General features: G+C 47.3%; 1 protein-coding gene across 1 annotated transcript; it reads right to left on the reverse strand.

Annotated features, from left to right (window-relative positions):
- Positions 1 to 3135: 3135 nt before the first annotated feature.
- TMEM42 (transmembrane protein 42) lies at positions 3136 to 6644 on the reverse strand. The gene is made up of 3 exons (XM_061128843.1): positions 6399 to 6644; positions 4369 to 4515; positions 3136 to 3793 (listed from the first exon to the last, which is right to left on the reverse strand). The coding sequence occupies exons 1-3, from the start codon at positions 6588 to 6590 to the stop codon at positions 3653 to 3655; spliced, it is 480 nt and encodes a 159-aa protein (XP_060984826.1). The 5' UTR covers positions 6591 to 6644; the 3' UTR covers positions 3136 to 3652.
- Between the last annotated feature and the right edge of the window lie 6258 nt (positions 6645 to 12902).

Raw genomic sequence — 12902 nt, forward strand, 5'->3', positions numbered from 1 at the left:
CTCTGCCTTTGGGGGGTGAGGTGGGGGCTGCGGGGAGGGCAGGAGGTGCACACCTGACAGGAAAGAGTTGCTAAGGAGCTTTTCACTGTAACTTTCGCATCTTTAGAATTTTGTACTACGTGCAAATAATTATTTATTCCAAAAATTAAAATGTTAAAGATTCAGTTGAGCAAAAACTTTAAAAATAAAATTGCCTATTGATGCATCACTTCTTCAGAAATTCTAATTTGGAAAAGCAAGGTGTTATTTTTCTTAGGAATGCACCTGGCCTGAAGAATAAGCCAACCAGGGCACCCCCGCAGGGGTCTTAGAGACCCACCCTGAGCCAAGACCGAGCTCCAGGCAGGAGCCCTTTCTGCCTCTAGTGGCTCGCCTCTACCAGGGAGCTTAGCATACTGGAAAGATACAGATTCCTGAGAGGCGGGCATTTCTTCGGACTCTAGAATTCTGCAGTGATGAAACCTTTGATGATTGGTTCATCATCAAACATAGGCAGTCCAAGTAGGTATTGGAATCCAAGGACAGAGTCTCTTCAGATGCTGCCAAAGAGCTAGAGAGGAGGGATGTGGTCATTACTACAGTCCTCCACAATGAGTTACCATCAGGCACAGAATTAGAAGAAATCTGGATGGACAGAACTGGGTTACTTTGTGTAAGTCTCTTCCTCTCTCTGGAAAACAAGCAGCTGAGCTCAAGATGAAATAATAATTGACTGCGTTCTCCAGGCTCCCATCCTGAGTCCATGGAGACTCAGCTTTAGAACTTTTTCTGCCCATTCTCAACTGCCCTGGCTACCCACAAACCACTGGTTAGAGTAGGCATTTGAGACAAAATCTTTGCCATCATTAAAGACTTCCAATGCTACTTCTAGCACCCCTGATTCATGACTGTGATGAACTCCAGGCTTCTAGACTAGTAGTCTCTTTGGCCCCTATTTTCTCTGTGCATAGATTCCTTATAACTATCGAGTGGTAGCTACTTAGGAAATGTTCATTTGTGTTAACTCACAAACCATGAAAATCAAAAGCAGGGTCTCTGAAGCAGGGACACACGTGTGCGTGGGGGTTATCGTCCACCCTTGGACACAGGCGGACCAGTCTCAGGAGGAAGCTATGTGGCCTGGTGGTAGGGGGTGGGGTCCTGCAAGGTCTCCACGAGAGGTCTGGAACAGTGAGGGTCGGGAGGTCAGACACGGGAGGCAAGAGTTAAACCGGAATCAAAGAGATGCTCACTTCCTGAGCCAGCTGTCCTGGACTCCCGCGGGGCAAGTGTGGGACAGTCCTAGCACAAACATAATTAACAACAGGAACAATCGTAAACCACTGGGGACAGATGGGATCCCCGAGCCCACACAGAGAGACTGTTTCATAGATGGACAGGTGATTGATAGATCAGACAGACAGATGATAGACTGCAGAGAAGGAAGGGCTTTGGTTACAGAATACTGGGCCCAGCACATAAGCGCAGAGGGAGCTGAAGTTGGGAAATGACTGTGGAACCATCATAGAGAAGGCTGGTTCAGACATGAGTTGTCATGCATGCACACTCAGTCGTGTCCGACTCTGTGACTGTAGCCCGCCAGGCTCCTCTGTCCATGGGATCCTCCAGGCAAGAATACTGGAGTTGCCATGCTCTCCTCCAGGGGATCTTCCTAACTCAGGGATTGAACTTGCATCTCCTGCATTGGCAGGTGGGTTCTTTCCCACTGAGCCACTTGGGAAGCCCCAGTATGAGCTGTCAGTGGAAAGTAAATTGGGGGGTGGGGGTGGGGGGCAGGGAATGACGGGAATGATTTTCATGAGGACCAGGATATTTGCATGACCTCATTTACTTCCTGTTTACTCCAATGAACTCTGTCCTTTCTGAAATGAAATGAGGAGGTGAGATGCCTCGGGGAGTGTGAGGCAGCAAACGCTGAGATGCTGGGTGACACAGCAGACTGAAGTAATGCAGTCACAGCCAGGGTGCCTTTAGAGCCTTGAAAAATCTGAAGAGCCACGAAAGGATGTCTCCAAGGAGCCTCCCAAGAGGACCTGGCTGTGATCATGCCTTGATTTTAGACTTCCAGCCTCCAGAACTGTGAGAGAGTATGTTTCTGTTGGTTTAGCCACCAATTTTGTGGCCATTTGTTTCCGCCCTAGGAAAGGAATTCACAGCACAGAGTCCGTGTGTAGCGCTGGAGTGTCCTCCTCGCCCGCCGCCTCCTTGGGGCCTGCAGCATGACTCAGCACCCCCATACGGGTGGGTTAACGAGGTCAGAGCAGTGCTGGGACTGCAGGAAGCCATACCTCAGCTGTCATTTTTTTATTTTTAATTTTAATGCTTTTGTTTTCTGTAGTTATTGCACCTGGCTGGGTAGAAAAGACTGAAATGTCAACTGCTCGTAATGTCATATCATAAATGCTGGGGAACCATCCCAATCAGGGTAAGCTGCGAGCAAAGTGTCGGCAGGATACAACTTCCTTGTTTTTCGCCACCAGTGGGCGAGTTGGAATTTAAATCCTCTCAGTATTAAAAAACAAAACCAGCCTGCATAATGGATGATGTTTGCTGTAACTTCTGCCTCTTGGAGTCTCGAGAGAGAGATGACAGATGGAGACACACCGTTAAGGTTTTAAAAGGCAAAGTTGCTCTTAAACCAAAGTTAGCGATAGTTGCTAAGGCGCTCTTGTGAGACCATCAGCCTATGACTTTTCAGCTTGTATGCAGATTTCTGGCGGGGTGTGGGGGGCACTGTCCAATCAGGACTTGAAAAATGACAAGATGGCAACTTCCCTGGGGCAGGGGGGGTGGGGGGGGCGGTCCAGTGGTTAGGACTCTGTGCTGTCACTGCCAAAAACCAGGATCCAATCCCTGCTTGGGGAACTAAAATCCCAGAGGCCAAGTGGCGCAGTCATAACATAACATAAAATATTATAAGAGCTATGGAAGGTATGCTCCTGAATTTGAAGAACATCTGCCTGGGTAAAGTCAGGAAGGAACTGGCAGGCAGAGAGCAGCCAAGCCCCAGGCCTGGAAGTGGGGATGGGATTTCAACTCCCCTCTGAGAACTGCAGCTCACCCTAGTTGTTCTTCCTCCAAAAAAATGAGGAGAGGAAAAAAATTAGGACAGAATCGAGATTGCACACCTGGCAGTTTTAACTTACAAAACAAGCATTTATTAATCTAGTTTTTCTTCTCTTGCCTTAATACAGAAGCATGAGGCTGATGGTCTGGTAACATCGATGTGAAGCCGAAAGCCCAACCAGTCCTGATTCCAAAATCCCGTGACTGGCCTTCATTAGGCAACAGGATTGCAGTTACAGTGTGGTCTCAAGTCCATACAGTAAGCTGACCAACCCCAGGGTCTCCTGCGCCTGCTGGGGCTCACTGGGTGGGCTGGGGAACGCGAGAGTCAACAGCACAGTGCAGATGGATGGAGGAGGCGGCTTCAGGCAGAACACTGCCGAGGTGTACTTCCCCTGACAGAAGCTGGAGCTGTCCACCCACAAGGCTTCCTGGTAACCGGCCTGCTTCCCTGGGCAGCATCGTCCTCTGGCCCAGGGTCAGAAGGCTGTGCACCCAGATTGCCCTGAGCTGTGGTCCCCACACGCCAGCCCGAGCCTGAGCCGCCATGACTGTCTTTCCAGCAGGTCTGCCTGGCCAGCTGGTGCTACCGCTGCTTGTAAGGAAGGGGCTTCCTGGGCGGTGGGAGCTCCCGGTGGATCAGGGTGAGTCCGCAGAGGATGAGGAACACTCCACCCCACCACAAGACCTCCTGGCACTCTCCGTACAACACAAAACCCAGGAAGGCCTGTGGGACAGAGACAGCTGTGAGGCTGGGCGGATAGGTGCCCGCAGGGTGGGCGGACACCACCTGACTCCCCTGTGGGCGAGTGCCTCCCAGGGCAGGAAGAAAGGTCTGGGGCTGGAAGTCTTGGGCCTGAAACCCAGCTGTGATCTTCAACAGGTCTCACCTGTAGAAGTGGGCCGGGTACCTCCTCAGAGCACTGGACCAGCAGAGGGGAACAGAGAGGCCAGCAGAGGCCGGAAGCCAGGCCCTGCACACAGCCGGCCCAGCATGCGCTCCCTGGCTCAGCCCCACTGGGAGGGAAGACCCTCCACCCTCCATGTCTCCTGCCTGAGTTCACAGATCCCTGTGGAGCAGCAAACAAGTAGGCTTTTGAGAGCTGGACTTCCTCGCCATCTAACTTGAGAATGTCACCAAGTTTGAGAGATTGAAGGAGAAGTCACAGGGAGTCAAGATACCACCCAACCTCTGCTTCAGTTCCTGTCCCTTCTCCTAGGTGGGAAAGCAGGAGTTGCCCAAGGACAACCCACCCAGAACCCAGGTTTGGGACAGAGGAACCATACGCTCAGGCTACTCACCGAGTTGAGGATGTTTGAAAAAGTCACCGTGACAGAGGCAATGGCTGAAGACATGGACAAACTGAGGCCCCGGCTAAAGAACGTCCACATCAGAGAATTGGTGGTAGCCATCATAATAATGCCCAAGACGCAGAAGCCCACGTTCACCTGCAGGAGAAAGGGTCACTGCAGCCACGGTCAGCCCTGGTCAGGCTTGACCAGCAGCCACCCTGACAGCCACCCAGGGTTATGGTCATTGCTGGCAGCCAGGCTGCCATAGCCTGGGGTCCTCAGAGCTTTCCTGCACAGGCCTTCACTTAACCCTCAGCCGGCGCACACTCACTCAACAGCTGAAACAAACTCAGAGAAGACATTTATTTGGCCATTGTACCAGCCATGTGACCTTGGGCGGAAGTGCTAATTCATATCCAGTTATCTTCTATTGAACACCAGTCTGTTACGGCCCCACAGTGACCAGTGTGGTGGGGGAAGTTTAGTCTTGGTGGGCCAAGTAGTTATCCCCCGGTCTGAGTAAATGAGGGGCAGAGTCCTCACATGCTAGAATCAGGTGAAACAGGAATTGGTGGTCTCCCCGCTGCCCTGTGCAGCCTAGAAGCCATTCAGCCCGGTCCCACCGGGCATTCTTGAGCTTTTACTTGGTAGCAGGCCCTGGGCTAAGTGTCATAAGTACATTTTCATTTATTCCTTAACTTCATTGTACAGATAAGGAACCTGAGGCATTAAGGAACTTGCCTGAAGCACCATAGCTTGGGGAATCCACCAGGATTCAGGCCCAGGCAATGGGACCGCATGCTCTGAACTAGGACACGGCATGGGAAACCACACCTGGGAGTGTCTGACTAGTGATCCCAGGCATCACTTGGAGAACATGCAGATTTCATTCATTTGTTTGTTTCAGGAGACTACTGAGAGAACAGAGGATCTTTAGAAGCCTCCTATAGAAAGGATGTGCAGACCCCTTACTTGGTTTTGAGTTATTAACCTGCCTGCAGACAGAGAGCCGCTTCCCCTGGGGATGGCACCCATCTACACCTCCTCTTTCTCCTAACAGTTTTCCAGCAGCTGAATATATGGTGTCTTGAGGAAGGAGTGTCTCTGCATAATTTACACGGAAGCACCGTTATGTGCCAATGGCAGCCTACTTATGTAAAGGCTTATGAAGGTCTGCTGCACAACTGAGAAAACAAGAAAACCTCGTGGCTCATGGTCACTCATCTTACTTTGGACCACTTACTCCAATGAGAATTACACACGCCAGGATACTAACTTCAAGCATGGCAGGGCCCACTGGATTAGCCCTTAACAGGCTTACACCTAAAGAATCAGCCTTACACCTAAAGAATCAGCCTGTCTACTGTCTCAAGTCTGGGATTAACCTTGAGTTGCAGCAGTTGCAATGAAACCTCTTTACCAAGCAGAAGCTCGCCTATATGACTTGAGATGGGAGAGGCCACCTTGGCAGACCTGGGGAGGCAGTTCAAGAGTTCTCAGCATTGGGAAAATATCCAGAACGTTTGTCTCAGTCTTCCTTTTATACCTAGGACATCCCAAATTCCCAAGTTTCCTGGCAGGTGGGTTGATCAGTCAAAACACCCGTTAAAGACGGAGTTGGGCAACAGGCTTCTCACCTTAAGAGTCACGTGGAGAGAAATGCTCAGGCACAAAGGGCTTAAAATGAGAGGTAGAGAGTGGATGTAGGAGGTGTGCGTCTTGCCCGAGAGTGAACTAGCCCAGTCGGAGGACAGATTTTTGGAGTCCCTGGTAAGGGAACAGGCCTCAGTCCCCGACGTCTCTTACCACCTACATTGGACGAGGGCTGGGCGTGATTCCGAGTAGAGGTATGCTCTTCTGCCCACGCTGTTCTGCAGCGCCCGACTACGGCTGGGCCCCCCAACCCACCCCCCAAAACAGACCCGCGGGGGTCGGACGGCCCCAGCGCCGCCAGCCCGGCCCCGCCCCGGAGCCCCGCAGCGCCCCTCCTCCGCCTGGCCCCTCCCGCCGGCCCACCGCAGCAGCGCCCCCGGCTCGACCTCTCTGCCGAAGGCCAGCTTGGCGGAGGCGGCGGCCAAGGCCCCGAACGCGCCGGCGCACAGGCAGTTGAACACGCCCCAGAAGCGGCGCCGCATCGCGCCGGCCTGGAGGTGTGGGGGGAATCCGGCAGAGGTGTTAGGGTAGGCGGCGGCGCACACCCCACCACCTCCGGGCAGCGGTCTTCCCGCCATGGCGCTCGCAGCCACCTCTCGGGGCGCCAGCCAGCGCCTGGGCCGGAGGCGCGCGACGATTGGACAGCGGAGTCACGTGAGCACCGCACCACGTGAGTCACATGGCCAATTGCGGCTCCGCGATGGCCTCGAGGGGCGGGGCTGCCGCAGTCTTCCTGGCGGTGGCCGGTTTTCCGCGTTAGGTTTAGGCTTTCGCGGGAGGACTGCTGGACCGGTATATCCAACGCTGACTGTGGTCGCTGTTGTAGAACAATTCTTCGTGACTCAGCAATTTCAACCCCTGCTACTTGGTGGGGTCCAGCATCGGTTTCCCCTAGGAATTGTTTAAAATGCCGAATCCCAGACCCTGCCCCACACCCATTGAATCAGAATCTACATTTAACAACCCCCAGGAGACTGACCTGCACCTTCTAGAAGCACAAAATGGAGAGATGCGTTATGACAGAGGGCGCTAGAGATCTGCAGGCTCAGTAAGAAAGCGGAGTTGGAGTTGAGGGCTGGGAGGGAGGTTAGGGCTTCTGGCAACTCAGATGGCCCAGATGGTTACAAGCACACTGTAGGAAATTTAGAAAGTATAATTAGAAGAAAGTGTCATCCATCATCACCCCACTGAGATAATCAGGATTGACATCACTTCCACTTTCCCATACACTTAAATACTGCTAAAATGTTTTCACTTAAGAAGAAGTACATTTCTCTGAAAACAAACTGTTGTTGGAAATTTCCTGGCGGTCTCGTGGTTAAAACTCTACTTCCACAGCATGGGGGCACAAGCTTGATTCCTGGCTGGGAAACTAAGACTGGCATGCCATGTGACAGGGACAAAAATAATTAATTTAATTTTGAAAAGATATATGTGCTTAGTTGCTCAATTGTGTCCAACACTTCGAGGTCCCATAGGCTGTTCCAGCCAGGCTTCTCTGTCCATGGGATTCTCCAGGCAAGAATACTGGAGTGGGTTGCCATTCCTTACTCCAGGGAAATCTTCCCCACCCAGGGATCCAACCCACATCTCTTGAGTCTCATGCCTAATCCCCAGCACCCGTGAATGTGAATATATTTGGAAATGGGTCAACTGTAATCAAGTTAAGATGAGGTCATTAGGGTGGGCTCTAATCTGGCTAGTGTCTTTAGAAGAGAGGAAGACACAGGGCAGAATGCCCTGTGACCACAAAGGCAGAGATTGGAACACTGTATCTACAAGCCAAGAACCACAAGGGTTGCCGGCAACACCACAAGGTAAGAGAGGCATGGAACAGTTTGTACTCTGGAGGCGTGAGCGTTGCCAGCACCTGGATTTTGGACTTCTAGTCTCCAGGACTGAGAGAGAATATGGATCGGTTGTGTTAAGCCACCTGGTTTGTGCCAATTTGTTGTGGCAGACCTAGGGAACTCAAATAGCTGAGAAGACCCAAGCCTGTGTATTACCAGCTTCCCTAGTCCACCACCTTCTCCCACCTGCAAGGCTGCCATCCCCTGTAAGATGGGGGGCCCTCCCGCCAATCCAGCTGGCCCTGTGGATCACAGGACTACTATTGTTAAGTCAGTCCCTACAAATGAGGTGACCCCATTAATTCAGTCAGCACCCTCATATCACTTGACTCCCATATATTGATATTAAACCAGCCCCCTAAATCCATCACTCTCCCTTTCATGGAAGCATAATAAAGGAAAGAAGAAAACAGTGTCCAAAAGTAGTCAGTGCACCATCAAGGCTTCCTTTTTAGTATTCCTATAGAATAGTATTTTAATAGACTACAAATTTATTGAAGATGGACCTACGTGATAACAGTCATGTTTTAAAGGGGGATATTAATTTTTGGTGTCTTGGGACTTCCCTGGTGGGCCAGTGGTTAAGACTCTGCACTTTGAATGCACCAATGCAGGGGGCATGGGTTTGATCCCTAAATGGCAACCCGCTCCAGTATTCTTGCCTGGAAAATCCCATGAATGGAGGAGCCCGGTAGGCTATAGTCCATGGGGTTGCAAAGAGGCAGACACGACTGAGCGACTTCACTTTCTTCTTTCTTTCATGGGAAACAGAATCACACACACACAATCATTTTCAAGATGCATCAACAGTAGTTGTTTTATGTTATCGACATAGAGCTTATATATTACCTTTTAGAATGCCATGACACTTTAAAAAGTTTTAGATCTTTATAAAGATATATATAAAATATATATATATATACACACACACTCATGTTATTTTTCAAACCCATCTGAAGTACAATTTGATTGAAGCAAAAAATAGTATGTCAAAGAATAAGTAAAAGCAAACTAACTTGCTCCAAACCTCCTGTTGCCAGTCACTTTCCAGCTCACTGTGAGGTCATGACCCATTAATTTCCATCATATCTCTGCCTTCAGCTTCTGCTCCTCTCTCCTTCCTCACTCACTGGCCTCCTTATGTACCCAAGTGATAACTGGAGTATTCCAGATTTAGAATATTTGCATTTCTTCTGTCTTGGTTACTTTGCCCCGACATCCACATGGCTTGCTGGATAACCATCTTATTTATTCAAATGTCACTTGCTCAGGGCCTTATGGTTTCCTCTTTGTTTAAAAATACAGGGAATTCCCTAGTGGTCCAGTGGTTAGGAATTGGTGCTGTCGCTGTTGGAACCCAGCCATGATCCCTGGTCAGGGAATTAATTAGGTCTTCCCTTCCCTCGTTTAGTTTTTCTTCTCGCCATCATCACTTGCTAAATACACATTTTATTTTAATTTTGCTTGTTATCTGTTCTCTTGTTTTCTTTTCCCCACTGGAATATAAGAATATACGCTGCAAAAATTTATGATTTTTTTTTTTTTGCTGTGATTTCCCTGGAGCCTAGATCTGTATCAGTCATATAGTAGGTACACAGTAATATTTGTTGAATGAATGAATGAACAGCTATAAAACAGATATAAAGAGACAATGCACAGGGTTTTAATGCTGTACTGTGTGCGGTGAGATTGTTGGAACGAGAGTTTAGGGCCAAGAATAAACCAGGACCTAAATATTCATCAATAGTAAAAAATTGGTTAGTGTTTTTAAAGTTATTGACAGAGACCATAATAGTAACCATTTTTTCCTCTTGCTTAATGTTTGCCTTTCTGAACATTATTTTATGTATCTTAAAAAGGGGGTTATGATACTTTAAAGGAGGGTCAGGTTAGAATGCTCTTCCATCATGAGTTAAAGAAAGAAAGGTCTGGAACACTGCTATAGGACAAGACTCAAGGATTTGTTTCTAGAAAAAGAGAAAGGAAGGAGGAAGGCAGGCAGGCAGGAAGTGACAGGGACAGAGTAAGGGATGAGGTGGTTGTTTTGTCGTTGTCTGTGCCTGTCCTCAGTTCTGACACTTTGCGACCCCATGGACTGTAACCCGCCAGGCTTCTCTGTCTGTGGAGTTTCCCAGGCAGGAATACCGGAGTGGGTTGCGTTGTCCTTCTTCAGGAGATTTTCCCGACCCAGGGATTGAACACATGTAGCTCACATCTCCTGCATTGGCAAGCAAGTTCTTTACCCCTAGCGCCACTTGGGAAGTCCAGGTAATTATTAATAAGTAGTTGATTCCACTAGGGGACTCTAGTAAAGAAAAAAGTATAGGAGACCCCTGTAAGTTATTGATCACTGAAGAAAGCAGGTTTGTTTAGCAGCAAAACTGCAACATCAGCTTGAGACATGCCCGAAAACAATCAAGCAATTGTGGCATGAGACCCACACCCTGCCCTGTGAGCTCAGTAAATTAATGATTCTTCCGCACACACTAAAAACAAAGATATAAAGGAAAGGTGATATACTAAAACCTGAGATGATTTACCGTTTCGATCATGTTCTACTGCCTTTTCGCTCATTTCCATTGCGCAGTGACAGTCCTAGCTTGACATGTAGGGATGAGGAAGCTCCCCTGCCTGACGTGATGATGTAGGCATGATGTCTACTCAAGAATGAGGAAGGAGGCAGTCTTTCCCACTCTCCACTTTTCCTTCGATGATAAACCTAGCCCACTAAGTTTTCGGGATGTGACCCCCCTCTCACCCGCCTGTCTGTAAGCCTCACAAGCCTCCTACTGTAGTAAATCAATTCTTTTTTTTTTTTTTTTTTCATTTAATTCCTATGTTTATTTTTTTTTTCTTTTTTTTTTTAAATTTTTTTTATTAGTTGGAGGCTAATTACTTCACAACATTTCAGTGGGTTTTGTCATACATTGATATGAATCAGCCATGGATTTACACGTCTTCCCCATCGCAATCCCCGCTCCCACCTCCCTCTCCACCCGATTCCTCTCGAAACATCCCACCCTCGCCTTCTCCCAGAGAGTTCAAAAGTCTGTTCTGTATTTCTGTGTCTCTTTTGCTGTTTTGCATATAGGGTTATCATTACCATCTTTCTAAATTCCATATATATGTGTTAGTATGCTGTAATGTTCTTTATCTTTCTGGCTTACTTCACTCTGTATAAGGGGCTCCAGCTCCATCCATCTCATTAGGACTGGTTCAAATGAATTCTTTTTAATGGCTGAGTAATATTCCATGGTGTATATGTACCACAGCTTCCTTATCCATTCATCTGCTGATGGGCATCTAGGTTGCTTCCATGTCCTGGCTATTATAAACAGTGCTGCGATGAACATTGGGGTGCACGTGTCTCTTTCAGATCTGGTTTCCTCAGTGTGTATGCCCAGAAGTGGGATTGCTGGGTCATATGGCAGTTCTATTTCCAGTTTTTTAAGAAATCTCCACACTGTTTTCCATAGCGGCTGTACTAGTTTGCATTCCCACCAGCAGTGTAAGAGGGTTCCCTTTTCTCCACACCCTCTCCAGCATTTATTGCTTGTAGACTTTTGGATAGCAGCCATCCTGACTGGTGTGTAATGGTACCTCATTGTGGTTTTGATTTGCATTTCTCTAATAATGAGTGATGTTGAGCATCTTTTCATGTGTTTGTTAGCCATCTGTATGTCTTCTCTGGAGAAATGTCTGTTTAGTTCTTTGGCCCATTTTTTGATTGGGTCATTTATTTTTCTGGAATTGAGCTGCAGGAGTTGCTTGTATATTTTTGAGATTAATCCTTTGTCTGTTTCTTCATTTGCTATTATTTTCTCCCAATCTGAGGGCTGTCTTTTCACCTTACTTATAGTTTCCTTTGTAGTGCAAAAGCTTTTAAGTTTCATTAGGTCCCATTTGTTTAGTTTTGCTTTTATTTCCAATATTCTGGGAGGTGGGTCATAGAGGATCTTGCTGTGATTTATGTCAGAGAGTGTTTTGCCTATGTTCTCCTCTAGGAGTTTTATAGTTTCTGGTCTTACATTTAGATCTTTAATCCATTTTGAGTTTATTTTTGTGTATGGCGTTAGAAAGTGTTCTAGTTTCATTCTTTTACAAGTGGTTGACCAGTTTTCCCAGCACCACTTGTTAAAGAGGTTGTCTTTTTTCCATTGTATATCCTTGCCTCCTTTGTCGAAGATAAGGTGTCCATAGGTTCGTGGATTTATCTCTGGGCTTTCTATTCTGTTCCACTGATCTATATTTCTGTCTTTGTGCCAGTACCATACTGTCTTGATGACTGTGGCTTTGTAGTAGAGTCTGAAGTCAGGCAGGTTGATTCCTCCAGTTCCATTCTTCTTTCTCAAGATTACTTTGGCTATTCGAGGTTTTTTGTATTTCCATACAAATTGTGAAATTATTTGTTCTAGTTCTGTGAAAAATACCATTGGTAGCTTGATAGGGATTGCATTGAATCTATAGACTGCTTTGGGTAGAATAGCCATTTTGACAATATTGATTCTTCCAATCCATGAACACGGTATATTTCTCCATCTGTTTGTGTCCTCTTTGATTTCTTTCATCAGTGTTTTATAGTTTTCTATGTATAGGTCTTTTGTTTCTTTAGGTAGATATACTCCTAAGTATTTTATTCTTTTTGTTGCAATGGTGAATGGTATTGTTTCCTTAATTTCTCTTTCTGTTTTTTCATTGTTAGTATATAGGAATGCAAGGGATTTCTGTGTGTTAATTTTATATCCTGCAACTTTACTATATTCATTGATTAGCTCTAGTAATTTTCTGGTAGAGTCTTTAGGGTTTTCTATGTAGAGGATCATGTCATCTGCAAACAGTGAGAGTTTCACTTCTTCTTTTCCTATCTGGATTCCTTTTACTTCTTTTTCTGCTCTGATTGCTGTGGCCAAAACTTCCAACACTATGTTGAATAGTAGTGGTGAGAGTGGGCATCCTTGTCTTGTTCCTGATTTCAGGGGAAATGCTTTCAATTTTTCACCATTGAGGGTGATGCTTGCTGTGGGTTTGTCCTATATAGCT

The sequence above is a fragment of the Dama dama genome, chromosome 24 (assembly GCF_033118175.1).
Source record: "Dama dama isolate Ldn47 chromosome 24, ASM3311817v1, whole genome shotgun sequence".
NCBI classification, from domain to species: domain Eukaryota; kingdom Metazoa; phylum Chordata; class Mammalia; order Artiodactyla; family Cervidae; genus Dama; species Dama dama.